This window comes from Orcinus orca, chromosome 1, assembly GCF_937001465.1.
Source record: "Orcinus orca chromosome 1, mOrcOrc1.1, whole genome shotgun sequence".
Classification (NCBI taxonomy): Eukaryota; Metazoa; Chordata; class Mammalia; order Artiodactyla; family Delphinidae; genus Orcinus; species Orcinus orca.
Genome location: NC_064559.1, coordinates 915,730 through 933,418, shown reverse-complemented (window position 1 = coordinate 933,418; position 17,689 = coordinate 915,730). Strand labels below are relative to the sequence as shown.

General features: G+C 40.8%; 1 protein-coding gene and 1 pseudogene across 1 annotated transcript in view; one reads left to right on the top strand and one right to left on the bottom strand.

The window, feature by feature from the left end:
- The window catches only part of LOC125964818 (centrosomal protein of 78 kDa-like), a 41,274-nt gene that overhangs the window by 9,851 nt on the left and 13,734 nt on the right, over window positions 1-17,689 (bottom strand). The window contains exon 2 of the mRNA XM_049711411.1: window positions 16,079-16,113. Within this exon, the coding sequence (XP_049567368.1) occupies window positions 16,079-16,113 (35 nt within the window). The remainder of the gene's footprint in view (window positions 1-16,078; window positions 16,114-17,689) is intronic.
- On the top strand, window positions 2,519-2,608 carry LOC125962779 (uncharacterized; annotated as a pseudogene).

Below are 17,689 nucleotides of genomic sequence, written 5' to 3'. Positions count from 1 at the left end.
ACAGAATCTTAGAGCTGGGAAAAGTCCTTTGTGTCATTCATGTAGCTTCATAAGATTTTTTTTTTTTAATGAGAGGATGGATTTCCTTGAGCAAGAGTGAATTTCCAGGAATGGGTCCCTGGTTACCAAGGACTGTTTTCGGGAAGAAAGATAAATCTATTCTGTGAACGCCTTATAGAACTTATTCTATATTGTAGTTCTCTCTGGAAACACAGGTACCGTTGATCTTTGTAGCAGCCCTTAACATCCTCAAGAGAAGCTCTCATTTCCCCATTAGTACTTGTTATAGACTGAATATTTGGGTCCCCCCAGCATTCACATGTTGACACGCTACCTCCAATGTGATGGTATTAGAAGGTGGGTCTTTTGGGATTTGATGAGCGAATCGGGATGGAGCCCTCGTGATGAGATTCTTATCCTTGTGAGAGTCATTAGAGAGCTGGCTTTTTCTCTCTGCTCTCTGCCCTGTGAGGACACAATGAGAAGTGGACAGTCTGCAACCCGGATGAGAGTCCTCACCAGAAGGCAATGATCCCGACACCTAGATCTCAGACTTCCAGCCTCCAGGACTGAGAATTACATTTTTGTTGTTTACAAGCCCCCACCCTGCCCCATTTATGGTACTTTTTGACAGCAGCCCAAACTGACTTAGCACTCTTTTCTTCAAGTACATTGAAGAATTTGTGGAGCCCATCCATTTTATGATACAATTTCCCAAATAACCAATATTCTTTCTATACACTGATTTGTCAAGTTTTTTATTTATCAAAATTGTTATAAAAAAAGCTTCCATATTTTTTCCTAATAAATTGTTTCCAATCCAAGTTGTCACTGTAATGGTTCTATGATATTAATAATTTGAACCCTAATACCCTGCTTAAAATAATCATTCACTTGTCTTATGAATAAGTTCAGGGTTCAAATGCAAAAGTTTTAAAAGGATATACTGTGTAAAACATCTATGTCATCCCTCTGAAGGAAAGAAGGAGGGAAGGAGGGAAGGAAGGAAGGAAGGAAGGAAGGAAGGAAGGAAAAAACATTGAATTTGCCCTCAGTTTAGCTGCCACTTCCTAAGGGAAGCCCTTTCCAACTCCAGACCCCCAGACATCACAAATAAGCTCTCATGGGACACTGTCCATACTGTTGCATGTCATGTTTCCTGAAAAGCTGCTTCTGAGACAAGTACAGACTTTCAGGAAGTTTCTTGGAGTGTGTTTTTTGGGATAAACATAGAATTACCATATGACTCAGCAATTCCACTCCTAAATCATTGAAAATAAACACTCAAATCTACGTACACACGTTTATAGCAGTACTATTTACAATAGAAAAATCATGGAAATAATCCAAATGTCCATCATTGGATGAATGAATAAACAAATTGTGGTCTATACATACAGTGGAATAGTAATTCAGTCATAAAAAGGAATGGAACAATTAAATATCAGTTACACGGCCAAAAACATTTTTTTAAGCAATGCAATACTAATACATATTACAGTGTGGGTGACTCTCAGGAACATCATGCTAAGTTGAAGATGCCAGACACAAAGGTCATACACTGTATGATGCCATTTATCTGAAATATCCAGAATAAGTAAATCCATAGAGAAAGAAAGCAGATTGGTGGTCTCCAGGGCCTGGTAGAGAGAGCGAAGTACTATATTCTCAATGGGTACAGAGTTTCCTTTTGGGGTGATAAAAATGTCTGGGGGGAAAAATTTTTTAATTGGAAAATGATTGATTAAAAACAAGCCTGTGGGGTATTTCTTGGTACTGGCTTTCCCAATTTTGACAGTAAATGGTCAAGTACACAGTAAATGGTCAAGTACAGCAGCCATGGTTTGAGAAAGAAATGATGACCAGGGCTCAGAACACTCACTCGGGGACGAGCGTGAGGGTTACTCCACGAAGTAAGCCATCCATTTTCACAGAGATATTATCCAAGGATGAGGGGAACTGAGAATGGATAGCACAGGAGGGAGACAATGACTATCAGTTGTGGCCTTGAGGCCACCTACAGTACAGAGGCTATAGTTCGACCCATTGACCCTCCTTTCACTAGTAGTTCATCTCAACTCACCTTCTCCCCTAAAAATGATCCATGGAAACTATGAAACAGTTGTTTCCAGAACTTATGCAAAGACGTTGATCCAAGTAAAGGCAACAAAAGCAAAAATAAACAAGTGGGGCAACATCCAACTAAAAAGCACAACAAAGGAAACCAACAACAAAATGAAAAGGCAGCCTACCAAATGGGAGAAAATTTTTACAAATCATATATCCTATAAGGGGTTAGTATTCAAATTATATGAAGAACTCATACAAAAATAGTAGAAAAAATATCCAACAAAAAAATGGGCAGAGGATCTGAATAGACATTTTTACAAAGAAGATACAGAGATGGCCAGCAGATAGTTAAAAAGGCACCTAAAATCACTACTCAGCAGAGAAATCAAACCACAAAGAGATGTCACCTCATTCCTGTTGGAATGGCTAATATCAAAAAGATGGGAACGTGCTCGCTTCGGCAGCACATATACTAAAATTGGAACGATACAGAGAAGACTAGCATGGCCCCTGTGCAAGGATGACATGCAAATTTGTGCAGCCACATAGCACAGGGAGATCAGCTCAGTGCTTTGTGACCACCTAGAGGGGTGGGATAGGGAGGGTGCGAGGGTGGGAGACTCAAGAGGGAAGAGATATGGGAACATATATATATGTATAACTGAGTCACTTTGTTATAAAGCAGAAACTAACACACCATTGTAAAGCAATTATATTCCAATAAAGATGTTAAAAAAAAAGACGGGAACTAAAAAAAAGACGGGAACTAAAGATGTTAAAAAAAAAGACGGCAAGGGTGTGGAGAAAAGGGAAGCCTTGGACACTGTTGGTAGGAATGTATGGAAAACAGTATGGAGGTCCTCAAAAAATTGAAAATAGAACTATCATACGATGCAGCAATTCCACTACTTGGTATTTGTATGAGGCAAACAGAAACTCTTAATTCAAAATGAAATCTGTATCCCCATATTCATTGCAGCATTATTTACAGTAGCCAACACTTAGAAACCCCTGTGTTCCATTGATGGATAAATGGATAAAGGACATTTGGCATATATATATGCCAAATTATATATATATATATGTATGTGTGTGTGTGTGTGTGTGTGTGTGTATAATTCAGCCATGAGAAAGAAGCCAATCCTGCCATTTGTGGCAACATGAATGGACCGTCAGGGCGTTATGCTAGGTAAAATATGTCAGACGGAGAAAGAAAAATCCCGTATGATCTCACTTTATATGGAATTTTTTAAAAACCTTATAGAGTCAGGGGGTGGAGGGTGGGTGAAATGGGTAAAGGTGGTCAATATGTACAAACTGCCAGTGATGAATAAGTCCTGGGGATGTGACTATAGTTAATAAGGCCGTATTGCATATTTAAAATTTGCTAAGAGAGTAGATCTTAAAAGTCCTCATCACAAGAAAAGAAGATTTCTACCATGTATGATAATGGATGTTAACTAGACGTACTGTGGTGATCATTTTTTAAATTGAAGTATAGTTGATTTACGGTATTATATTGTAATAACAATATATTAGAAACCAGTGATTCAATATTTTTATAGATTATACTCCATTTAAAGTTATTATAAAACATTGGCTATCCTTATAGCTTATTTATTTTATGCATAGTAGTTTGTGTCTCTTCATCCCCTCCCCTCATCTTGCCCCTCCCCCCCTTCCCTCTACCCACTGGTAACCACTGCTTTGATGTCTACACCTGTGCGTTCATTTCCTTTCTGTTACATTTATTGTTTATTTTTTAGATTCCACATGCGAGTGATAACATACCATATTTGTCTTTCTCTGTTTGACTTATTTCACTAAGCATAACAGTGTTGCAGCAAAAATAGAAATGAAGTTTTTCCTCTCCTGAAAATAAGGAAAGTAAAGGGGACAGTGAACAGGCTAGAGAAGACACACAAACTGGCCTGAAAGTGTTAATCAATCCTAGTTTTATTTAAATTGTTACTAATCTGTAGTGTCTGTAACTAGATGTATGTTTCACAAAGCTAAATTACATCCTGTTCCTATCACTCCCTAGCTGTCAATGTAAATTACATCCTGCATCTGGTGCTTAAGCTCCCTGCACCGTCTTGTAGCAAATCACACTGTGTAGCTGTTTGCATTTCAGGAAGCAGACGGCAGGCAGATAATGCAGAGGCAAATGAACCCAATTACCGGTCCACCGGACCCAGTTACCGGACTGCCTGACGCCAGCGATGCCGGTTTTGAAATAATGCAAGAAGATGAATGCAGGACCTTTACCACTTTGATCCTTATTACCACTCCCTGGACTGCGATGGCCGCCCGAGGGGCCGGGAGGCCAGCCGGGGCTTCCAGGTGTGTGTGGGCATCGTGTCTGCGGACAGCTTCCCTGAGGCCGTGCTTGGCCCATCATCACTGAGTGAAGCTGCGCTGCGACAGCATGGCCGACATTTTTCTGGTGCTGTGAAGACCTGTGCACATTGCAGGATTTGGTGCCTCTGCCCGCCGTGGGTGCCTCCCTGCGGGAGGACCTGCTGAACTTCAACGCCTACTGCCTGTGTGCGGGGTGGACTGGGCACCGCCCCTGAGCACCCTCTGCCCCCGATCTGTATCCAGAGCTTCTTCCAGCCATGGCTTGGTGAGACAGGTTTGTACTTTCCACTTCCAGGGGCTCTCGTGTTGGCAATGCGAAGCGGAGTTTTAGATAGTACAAGGTGGAAGGTGGGCACTAGAACCGGTGCCCAGTGCCCGGGTGTGCGTGCACTAGACAGGGCATGCGGCCTAGGACTCCTGCCAGCTCGGTGACCCCGGCCGAGTGCCTTAAGGCTTCTAGGTCTCAGTGTTCTCATCTGTAGAATGGGCTTAACAGGACTCACTCTCTATGGCAGTTACAAGGTCACACTCTGTTAATGCTTATAGACTCTACAGTGTAGAACACTTGGCACAGTTTGGAACATCGTTCATTATTCCACAGATGTTACCTGGTCTGTTGAAAGACTTTGCCTGGTACACACCAAAGTGATTAGGAAATTGCTATATCCCAGCTTCATTTCCTTTTCATTAAAACAGGGTTCAGGAAAAAAAGTTTTTTTCAATAGTCCTATCATATCGTGGAAAGAGCACCAGTGTGAAGGCAGCTTAGGGTTTGAATTCCAGAGTTTATACTCTCTGTGGCCTGGGAAGGTTTCTTTTGCACTACAATCCCCACACTTGTAAAATGACATTAAAAACCACCCTTTCTGTAGGTTCTTAGAATGAATTAAGCAGGTTATGTGTGTAAAGTATCCTGGCACTTGAATGAGTTGTCAGAACCAAGGGCTGCTGGAGATGATGCTTCTGCCCTAGGTAATCTCCCCTTCTACTGGGCGGCAAGTAAACACAAGCACAGTAGTCAGTGCTCTGGAAGAAGTGAGTTCCGGTGCTACAGAGCACAGAATCTTGTTTTTTTAATTTAATTTTTATTTTATATTGAAGCATAGTTGATTTACAATATTGTGTTAGTTTCAGGTGTACAGCAAAGTGATTCCATTATACATATATCCATTCTTTTTCAGATTCTTTTCCTGTACAGGTTGTTACAGGATATGGAGTAGAGTTCCTTGTGCTATGCAGTAGTTCCTTGTTGATTATTTTATATAGAGTCGTGTGCATATGTTAATCCCAAACTCCTAATGTATCCCTCCCCACCACCTTTCCCCTTTGTAGAGCAGAGAATCTTGGAAGGGAAAGTTCAGGGTAGGCTTCTTGGAGGAGGTGCCATCCTTTCTAAGGATATGTAGAAGCTCCTGGGGTGGCAGGAGAAAGCAGTGTGTGTTGAAGTTTGAGAAATGTAAGAAAATATGGCAAAACTAAGGTACAGGCCTGGAACTCAGGGTTTGGGAAAGAAATGAGAGTTGATGCTGGAAACCTAGTGGGGCCCAACAGAAAGGGGCCTTGTTTGTCCTGTCAGAAGTTTAGATGTTTATCCTGAAGGCTGTGGGAAACTCTAAAGAACAGTGAGATGGACTTCTGGTTTAGAGACTCACTCAGACCTCCATGTGGAAGGCACTTGATTGGGTGCAGGGTGAATTGTAATCTAAGGGTCCCACTTAAGTTATAAAAGGTTGAAATGGATTTTGCAGATCCGAGAGGGAATGGGTGGGGCCTGGTGACCAGTTAGAAAAGGAAGGGCAGCAAGCAAGGGTGACGGTTTACAGCTGCATCTTTTTGTGAGATACAGAGCACAGTAGGAAGGGATTGGGGGTGGGGAGAGGATCTTACTTCATCTTCAGTGCTTTGGAGGGGCCTGGTAGACAGGTCTGGGCCCAAGGTACAGATCTGGGCTTTTTGGGAGGACAGGTATTTGAAGGCATGGGAGATACTTAGGTTACCCACAGAAGATCCAAAGAATCATAGGTCTGAGGGCTTTTTAAGTGAGTATATTGAGGATGTTTATAAGCTGAAAGAAAGTAGGCAGCAGAGAAAGGGTGTTAAGATCTAGGAGAGGAAATGATTGTTCATTTGTTTTCAAAAAGTGGAATACTTATCGTGAGCCTGGCCCTTTTCTAGGATCTGGGGTTCACACCATGTGTTATCTCTTCTTCAAGGACAGTTCAACTCATCCCCTGGTGAAGAGAAGTCAGATTATTCTTTGCATCCCATTCAGGTGTAGGAACCAACTCCTGGGTGGTTTCGCGGCCCCTGGACTCAGTTCCTCTAAGTTCATCTGCCTACTGGGGTTGAGTGACCTTCTAACATGAAAAAATACGCCTAAAATAATGCTGCTAATGGCTTGCCCACACAGAGTTAGTGCATACTAGCCTCCCAGTCTGTGCTCTGCCCAGAGGCGTGTAGTCTGAACTGTGCTCTACCAAGCCTCCTGGGGCTCTTTGGCCCTGAGGAAGGGGAGCTTTTTGTGATCACTCCCTTTATCTAATTGGTCCTTCAGCAGTGGGGTGCCTTTCTCTAATCAGCGGAGGCACCCTTACTCAGCCAGTGGTAGCCCCAGGCCTCATCACCTGTGGGATACAAGCCATGCTCTCTCCCAGGCTTGATTCGACCAACATCTCTATTTTCTCTCCCTTCTCACATTTGGACCCCTGGCGTTTAGTTATCCCCACCTGCAGTATTTACAGTGCCCAGCAGGAGTCAGGCTTGAGTGTCTGCACAGGTGCTCCCTCTGCAGTTAATGCACCTCCTCCTCCAACTCTGCATAGCCTCATCTTTCTCGATTGTACTTCAGGGTTATCATGAAGCCATCGCTTAGACATAACTTTTTGCCTCCATAGGAACCTCTGTGCATAAAGGTTATGGTTCTTTATCTCATGTGATTGAAATTTTGAGTTTATATATGTCCCTCCTTAATGAGGCTTTAAGGGCAGGAGTCGTTTCTAATCCTTAGCACAGAGCAGATGCTTTTTTTCCTTTTAAGATGCTTTTTAATGGTGATAAAATGTATGGCTTAAATCACTCATTTTACAATAATTTTGCTTTAGGTTTTGACAGAAATAACGTTTCCAGAAGTTGTGTTCCTGCAATAAGAAATAAAGATGTGACCTTCCAGTTGTGTAAAGCTCTTAGATGCTGTGTAAGTGCGTCGGGTGCGCTAAGGAACCTGGAGCTAAGTGGGCTAGTTGTGAGAGAGAGAGAGACGTAACTATGTTAACAAGGGTGGTAAGCCTTCATTGTGTCCTGCCAACATTTGATAGTTGCTTTTGGGGCAAACTAAAGGGGCAAAATTTTAAACTGTTCCTCCCCATTAAAGGGATTGAATAAATCGGCCACTTTGGGGCACCAGTGTCTTGCGAATTGTCCAATTGGAGATGGTGGTTTAGAAAGTGAGTTTCAGTCTTGTTTAAGTCTCTTCCCATCAGACTGGTCTCGTGATTTCCTACACACCATGTCTGTCTACGTTTTCCCGTCTACCTTTTCTTGGTGTTCTTCATGCCTGGATTTTCTCCTGTACCTGCTCAAACCTTGGTCCATTTTCATTTGTACCATGGAAGTTTGTCATGCTGGATACTGTCAGAATTAATCTTACTTAAGTTTTTGTTAAGCCACAAACCACGTTTTGTATATTTTCTCTTTTTTGTGTTTGTCTATATTTTTATGGTTTCTCTTCAAGAAATATTATGGGAAGGGAAATAGCAAGATGTAAAGAGCAAAAAAGTCATCATTCTCTTCAAATTGTTAGAACATGTATCTGCAATCATAATTATAATGCACTGTGGTATGTGTTAAAATAGGAAATATATGTAACGTCCTGTAGGAGCAGCAAACTCAGTGGTGTTGGTGAGGGTGTGTCATGGAAGTAATCACAAAGCAGGTGACTGTTGGTTGGGGTCCTGAAACATTAGTGTGTGTTCCCTGTGTCCAGTAGTGGTCTGGAGGGGTCAGTAAGGCTGCCTTTCAATTTAAAGGAACAGAAGGTTTGAGGTCCTCTCTCTTCTATTGCTCTAGTATACTGCATAGCACCTAATAAAATACTGGGTTTATAGTTGACATTTAAGTCGCTGATTGATCATCAAGATTGGCATGTATCATTGGAAATGAAAATCAGAGGAGTCTTATGCTTTTTCGGTTTTTCTTTTTTTTCCCTTTGTCTCAAAATTATGTAGTACTTTACTGAGTTGTTGGGAAGAAAGCTTGCAGTATCCAGTGTATTCAGTTTTAGTACTGAATAGAATTAAACTGTTGCTGTAAACTGGAATAACACTTTGTTACTGACAAGTTTTAGAATGCATCAGTTCATCAATTACCTGTTTGGGAAGATTGTAGTTAATGATTTTAAGAATGTGGCTGTAAACCTCCAAATGACTCAAGAAAAGCAAATAAGTCAAGATTGACAAATGTATAGGCTCTTCATCTTATTGTGTGTGTGTGGTTTTTTTCCTTTTAGTTACTTGTCAAGGTATAAAGAACGCTATCATTCTTAAGACAGTAAACTTCACAGAGTGTAATTTGACATGGCAGGGAGCAGATCACATGGCCTAGATCTTAAAGGTGATTTTATGTTTAAACTTTCATGAAAACATATGTGCTTGAAGCACATTAACATATTGATGCAGATGGCAGTTAATTTTTGTCTTTTAATACATGTGAGTGCAGCTTCTGTTTTGTTGAAAGAATCTGACCGAATGGTAATGTGAATTGCTGTTGCATAAATTATAGTGTGGAATCCCCAGTCTTTGCACTTGAGTTTAACAACTCTGTGGTTTTCTATCTTCTTCCTGAGATGCTTAATCTCAGGTCCATCCTCGTCACACAGAGTGGTAAATTAGAGAACGATTAATATCACCATTTACAGAAGTGAGACTGAAATCTCAAGCATCCTGAACATAGGAACTGAAGGGGCCTCTCAGCAGTTCAGAGAGTTATTACCAAGCCAGTTGGCTGAATTCTGCTCAGTTTTCTCTGTAGCAGAGCCTTCCAGGTCCTTCTTTTGAGCTTATTTATTTTTATACACAATTCTGTGTGGTTACTGTACATAATACTAAATACTTGTATTAACTGGGTTTAACTGGTGATGTATTTACATCAAGATCTAACTTCATTTTGTTGATATCTTTTTAGGGGCTTGCCATTCATCAAAGCTCGTGATGTATGTAATCAGTTGCTGGTGTGTAGCTATCATATTTATGATATGTAGGGCTTGAATTGGGAGAGGTGGATGGTCATTCTTATTGCTTTTTAAACTGACAGAGCCTTACAAGAAGCATTTCCCTCTCTGAAATAAATCCATGTAAAACATGTTTGGTCGCTCTCCTAATGCAACTGTGTAGTTGTGTGTATTTGGCACACAACTGGCAGCCTTGTGGTTGTCTGTAAACAAGGAAGCCTGTTCTCCAGTCTGCAAATCAGCTGTTACCCAGTGAAATGAACTTGACTGCCATTTCTGACCCCTCACGTGGAGCTGTCATACTCAAGAATGTTCATATGTTTTCAAGAAACGTTGTTTGCGGGCTATATGTACAAATTCCTGATCTAAAAGCCAATATAAAGCAACATCTCCCAAACCTCTGCTCTCTTACCAAGGCCACACACATTCCTTGCTTCTGGCCTCATGGCAAGCTAATACTGTCAGTATCAGATTCTCCTTCCCAGTGGTTCTGGGAGACTGCATAGTTGCTCTGTGAAAGGCACCACTGCTGAGGTTGAGAGAAGAGCATCTTGGGTGTCAGTCCTGCCCTTGCATGCTCAGAGAGAAGGGTGTGCACCTCGTTCTCCTGTTGGGATTTTCCTACGCTGCAGGTTTGCTGCTTATTGTCAAAATGATGTCCTAGTGACTTGTCTTCTGTGTAGTTACATAATCCCAGCACACTTCTTTATGACCTGTAGACTTTTATGGGGTTGTGACCAGGTCAGGTTTTAAATGTTTGGAAATGTCCAATTGAACAACATTGCAGTGGCAGTGAAGCTTGACAGGAGAATTGTATTACTGTTACCCTAGTTTTGGCTTAAGGGTGATGAGAAGATGAAATTTTGATGGGTCAGTTTTAGTTATGTATGTGTATGTGATTTACTTTTTAAAATTCTAACATCTATTATACACAGCTTAGATATGTTGACTTTCTGATTATTCTTCTGTTTGTTTATCAGTCCCTTTACTGATGTATTTTCCTCTGAAAAACTACATTTTCTTCCAGACTGTTTGTGTCTGATAGTGAAGAATAAATTTTTCATTTGCAGTCTAAAGTTGATCTGGGAAAAAATGGTTACCTTGGATCTTCCCTTGGCTTCTGTGCAAGAAACTTAATAAAATAATATGGGCAATTCCCATTACTAATCCTAACCATGTACCACAGAGGTCTGTACAGTATCATAGCAAAGATAAGTTACTGTACTTTTACTTATTGCCTGTTTTAGACTAAGGAGCAGTGAGAGACGTTTATAAATAATGTTATATATAAATAAGGGAGAACCTTAGTGATCATAAGATAAATTGAGTTCTGAATGAATGTAGTCAGCTGATTCAGTGCTCTTGTTTTACAGATGAGAAAATTGACAGTTCTAGTTGAACTCTCTTTTTACAAGAGGAAAATATGGCCGCATTTTAAATAAAAGTAAAGTTGAAAAAAGTTTTGATGTTGATATTCTCCTTTCCTAAAATAAAAAATATCAAGAAGCTACATTCCATTACCAAATAAACCTGACCTCTAATGTCACTGCATACTACTGTTTGTATGGACAGAAAAGAAAAATGGATTTTCATAAGAAATTTTGCACATAAAAATAATACATTTATTTTATTTCAACTTTAATGAAGAGCTGAACATTTCTAGTAAATAAAGGAATGCCATTTGGGGGGGACCTTGTCTTTGTGCTACAAAGTCCCATGTTTAATTTTTAAGAATTATTTAATATGATTTTCTTTTCGTATGGAACTTTACTGGTTTCAGAACTAATTATCCCATTATTGTAAGACTATGGAAATTAACTCTTTGATTTTCAAAAGAGAAAGTTAGATTTTTTTCATTAAAATTAATGATAATATAGAGAAATTTTAAGAAAAAAACTTAGAAAATTATGAAATGTTAGAGTAGGAGAAATTTATAGTTCATGTAGAGTTACCCTCTTTCATTTTATAAATAAGCACCTACAATTTGTAGCACATAAGTGGTTTATTAGTAAATGGCAGAGTACGACAAGACCCTAGAGCATCTAACCCGCATTCCTTGTCATTTTAGATGTGTTGTATTCATTTCCTTCACGAGTAGACCAGGAGATTGTATTTCTAATAGCAATGATAGACACTGGGGAAGACCAAGAAGTTTACACACTGGGACCACAGAATAGCAAATTCAGAATGCACTGAGAACCCTTTCAGCTCTTCTCCATTTTGACAAGACACTACAAGGATGGTATCAAAGTGTTTAAGTATATAAGCCCACAACAATCAAGAGATTTCAACATAGTTTTGAAAGACAGAAGACAAGTGGAAGAGTGTGAAACTGGGGCAGTAGAACAGAGGAAAAGCATCACCTAGAATATGCACAGGGACCACCTGCAACTGAGGAGGATTCTGACCCCACCTGCAGAAGTAGCCCCATGCTCAGATGCGCATGTAGGAGAGAGGGTGGAGTTAGTTAAAAGTGTGACTGATATAGGGGAGCTCATTGAATGGTTGTGTTTGGAGGAGCGGACTCCCAGCCCCGCCCTCACGCTCCTGAAATGAGATGCTTTCATTTTGAAAACAGTGAAACTGGCAAGAACTAGGGCAGCTAGTGTGAGTTTTTACACCCTAGAAAATTGTGTTTGGGGGATCCTATTACAGTTACTCCCCGCTTTTTCCTGCATAAGAAACCAATCAATCGTTGACTTCAGGGAGCTTTATGCGCTCATTCTTAAATAGAAAATAACTCATTTGCGTGATAGTTGAGTAAAGCTTACAACATGAGAGAGGGGGGAAAAGTGTGAAAACATACCCTGGTAGGACCGGGGACAATTTAGGGAACAAAATAATTTAAGAAAAAACCCTAATTAGTATTCTGAGGGAGATTTAAAAAGAGCTAGCAACTATAAAATAAGACTAGGGTGTTAATTAAAAAGAGAATGGTCAGAAAGCAAGAGAGATCTCTTGGAAATGAAAATATGGTTGCTGAGATAACTTCAGTAGGAATCTAAAAAACTTCTCATTATATAAAAGAAAGAAAGACACAATGGAAAATGTAATAGCAATAAGTTAGAGAGGCTGCATCTGGGAGATGCAACATGTAACTATTAGAAACTCCAGACCCAGAAAAAAAATGGAGGAAAGCTGTCAAAGGGCAACAAAATTCCCCACAACTGAAAGTAGACATCAGGCCTCAGATTGAAAATAGTTACTCAAGTTTTGAGCAAGATGAACAAGAATAGACTCACACCTAGGCACCCTTCATTGTGAAACTTTAAAATACTGAAAAACTAAATTAACATAGAATAAAATACTGACAGGATACATCCATTCCAGAGAGAAAAATACTGGTCACCTAAAAAAAAAAAGTTAAAATCTGACTTTATCATACTTGTCTTCAGCACCATGGATCCTGGAAAGCATTAGAAAGATACCTCCAAAGTTTCTCAGACACATAATTTTCACCCTAGGGGTTTGTATCCAGCCAAACTATCAGTCATAAGTGGAGACTGAAGAAGATATTTTATACACAAAGAAATTTGAAAAATTGACCTCCTGTGCTACACCTTAAGCTATTTATAGAAATAATCCAGCAAAATGAGGCAATAAACCAAGAAGGAAGGTAATAGGTGATTCAGTGCAGAGAGTAGCTAGTCTAGATTGGATAGGCTTCTATTGATTGTGTGATTGAGAGCTTAGAAACACCTTGAGGCATATTGTACTTACTAGGTATTCGGCACTTTTGGAAGGGAGGAGGGAGAGGAAGAGGAGAAGGAACTTGAACTCCAGAGGACAAAAGGCTATGCTGACATAAACGTGAAGCAAACTAAGCTATGGTTGATTTTTAACCTACTATTGGTGAGGAAGAGAAGAATCCACTTAAACTTGACACTATAGATGTCCCCCTTTTCAGCAACACACGGGCGTAATGACCACCTATCTAATTTGTTGTCCAAACCAGAACTTGTCCAAACTCCTTACAATTCAATAGTGTAAGGAGGTGCTCTAATGTTGTAATATCAGGACAACAGGTATAAACTGGAACAGTCCAAGGTGGCTTGGGGTATGTGGTCACCCTGCACAAGGGCAGCGACACTGACACAGTATGGAACGAGGTGTAGTCTATACACAGAGACAGTACATCTGCAGTGGGCAATATTAATTTCATTGTAATAATGGCAATACTGTCTTGGTTTGCAGCTTTTATTGTCAACTTGCATGTAATAACAAATAACTAACCTAAACTATACTTAGTATGTATTTGCGTTAACTTGGTATGCACTGAAATGTACTAGTATGTACTTAGTATATATTAGGTTCTAAGTGTTTTTGCATATATTAACTCATTTAATCCACTGTATAGCCTTAGGAGGTTGGTGCTAATATCATTCCCACTTTTGTGAAGAGGAAGCTAAGACAGGGTAGGAACTTGCCCAGGCTGTACCTAAATTAGGGTTGGATTGAGGCTTTGAGTTTAGGTTCTCTGCCTGTTGTCTTAAACCTTACTCCCTACTGACTCTCAAATAACAGAAGACTTGACTGCACATAGAACAGAATATAAATTTCAACTTTGACAACGTAAAAACTAGGTTTGGAAGGTAGACAGGAGGTAGAAAAAAGGGAAGATGGTATGAATGTCCTCATTTTACAAAGCATGACGTTGAGAGAGTTTATAGTTGATCAACAATGTAGGTTTTTAAGTATATCACTACAAGTCAAAGAGATCATGAACAGTGGAATAACTAATGATGACATAACTTTACTGAGCAGTGTGGACATAGGAAGAGTGTAGAGGAACTAAACCCTTACTTAGTAAAATAGAAAGTGAACAGATAATGCCTCCAATTTAGTCAGAAAATGGTCATGTAAGAGTATTACTTGGAAATGGAGAAGAATTCAAAATAACAACAGTTGGACCTCCCTGGTGTCGCAGTGGTTAATAATCTGCCTTCCAAGGCAGAGGACACGGGTTCGAGCCCTGGTCCGGGAAGATCCCACAGGCCGCAGAGCAACGAAACCTGTGTGCCACAACTACGGAGCCTGCGCTCTAGAGCCTGTGAGCCACAACTACTGAGCCCACGTGCCACAACTACTGAAGCCCGCCCATCTAGATCCTGTGCTCCACGACAAGAGAAGCCACTGCAATGAAGAGTAGCCCCCACTCACCGCAACTAGAGAAAGCCAGCACGCAGCAATGAAGACCCAACTCAGCCAAAAATAAATAAATAATAATAATAATAAAATAACAATAGTTGACGTAAACCTCATAAAAAAGGAAATCTAAACAGCCAGTAAACACAGAAAAGTGTACGACTTCATTAAGTAATAAGAGAAAAGTGAGTCAAAACCAATGAAACTTCATGCCAATCAGTTTGACAAATACATAAATAAAGTGTGGTACTATCAGGTATTGTAGACCTGGAGTACTATGGGAATCTTCTACCCTGTTTATACTGGAGTATAAATCGACACAACTACTTTGGAAAGCATTTAGCACTCTCCATCAACTGAAGGTATATAAATAGCCTGTGAGCCAGCAGCCCTCATCCCCGCCCTGTGTAAATGCACCAGAATAACCGGTACAGCAGGTTTCCTGTCCATGATTTGCATTAGCACAAACTGAAAACAAACTGTCCATTAAGAGTCAAAAATTTAATAAATTATGCATACTCGTACAGTGGGAAAACTATCAAGCAATAAAATTGAATGAACTAGAGCTACAGGCTGCAATGTGGATGAATTTTTTAAAACAATGTTGAGAGAAAGAAATAAGATAGAAAAGATTTCATATACTATGATTGTCTATATAAAGTTAGATGTTGACAAAACTAAACTCTTTTGTTAGGGATGCATGCAGGTTAAAGGAAAGGATTGTCAAGAAATGAAGATGGTGTTTAACTGGGAAGAGAGAAGGAGATTGTGATGGGAAAAGGATATTGGGGGGGTTTGAGATGCTGATAAGTATCAATACTTTCAGATTCGAGTACTGGTTATGTACGTATTCTCTTTTTATTTGTCACATTGACAGTTTTGTTCTGTGCACTTCTCAGTACACATATCTTATTTTATAATTAAAAACCTGAGTAAAGAACTGGTCGCTTCTTGAGTGCTGGATGTGGGAGTGGGATGAGACTATTTCATTTTAAGCCCTTCACTACTGTTTGCGTTCACATGTTATTCATTCAGCGTTAGTTGAACAACCTTTAGATCTAGTTCTGATAACTGCCAGTTGCCCCCAATTCCCTCTTTGCAAGAGAATTCTACCTGAATCACAAGGTTAATAACCTGACTGCAAACCAGCATCCTTAAGCTATCTATGGTCACCCTGGCAACTCACTATAAAGTTCTTCTTTTTAAAAGATTTCAGAAAAGTAATTTCAGTCATCAAGATTACATATTGCACAGGACAAAAAGCTTTATTATTCTTACCGTTCTCTGGATGTAACTCTACGTCTCTTTTCCTCCTATGTGGAGAGCAGGGAAAAAGAGAAAAACAATATTTCAAAAGAAGATCAAAACCAAAAGCAAAGGGCTTCCCTGGTGGCACAGTGGTTGAGAGTCCACCTGCCGATGCAGGGGACGCGCGTTCGTGCCCCAGTCTGGGAAGATCCCACATGCTGTGGAGTGGATAGGCCCGTGAGCCATGGCCGCTGAGCCTGCGCGTCTGGAGCCTGTGCTCCGCAATGGGAGAGGCCACAACAGTGAGAGGCCTGCGTACCACACACACACACACACACACACACACACACACACACAAAGCATGCGTCAAAGTATTAAATAAATACATTTGATGTGGTTCAAAACAGGGGTTGGGGGTAATCTCGGTTTGGGGGAGATCTGGGCAACCTTCAGTGTGGTGTTGATGTCCCATCACCCTCAAAACAAAGAGAGGCCCAGGAGCTGTCCCAGCACACGTCTGCACACTACAGGTTATCTAGTGATGCTACGTAAAGTCAAAGTTCCACCTCATGTCAGGGATTTGTTAACACTAGAAAAAACCAAAGGAGTAATTTGGGATTCACATCAGAAAGTGATGGTGACAACCTAGACGGGACACCAGCTCTTCTCTGATGAATACCTTAGTACACTACTTCCCTAAGTTCACAACACTTGCCATCTCCAGGATATCTGTATTTATGTATTTAAGAGGGATAAAAATATTGTCGTGATGAAACCGATCCATGTCTTGTCAGAGGTGGAGGTTACAAGAATGCATGCGTGCATACGCGTGACCACACATGCACAGTGAATAAAGTCTGTAGATTATGCCAATGTCCATTTTCTGGTTTTGCTATTACAGTTATGTGTGACGTCACCATTGGAGAAAGTTGGGTAAACTACACAGGACCCCTCTGTACTATATTATATGGAGTTAATCTGTATGTGTATATATAAAATTCTGCCTCCAGACTGCCTTTAGACTTGAGCTACAACATCAACTCTTCCCTGGGTCTGTCTCTCTTGGCCTGTCCTACATATTTCAGACTCGCCAGCCTGAAGTCGTGTGACTCAGCTGCTTAAATTAATCTCATATACACAGACATCACTGGGTCTGTTTCTCTGGAGAACGCTACGATAGATTTTATACTAATATACTACAGTAATATATATATACATATAATCTGAAACAATACAGAAGAAACTGATACATGCTCGCCTCTCACAGGAAGGACAGGACGGAGAGGGGGGAGCACCACACCTATGTACCAAACAGCCTTTTGTGCTGCTGCCAGCCCGGCCACCCCAGGTCCAAGCAGATATAATGGCGTGTGGCCCAGGCAGTGGCTACACAGCTAAGGATTTTAAGGCACAATGCAGCGAGATGCCAGGGCCATGGTCACACATGTGGAACATTCTAAAGCCAAGAGCAGTCGCAGGATTCTGTGCATGGGCCCCCAAGGGCACTCTGGAGGCCGTCGCAGACCCTCAGGTCCCACATGAGGAGACAGCCCACTAGAACACAGCAGGCGGCCCTCCTCCCAGATCTCGCCCGGGTCAGCCTCCCGGGCACCCGACCTCCTCGCCACATCACTGGGCAGG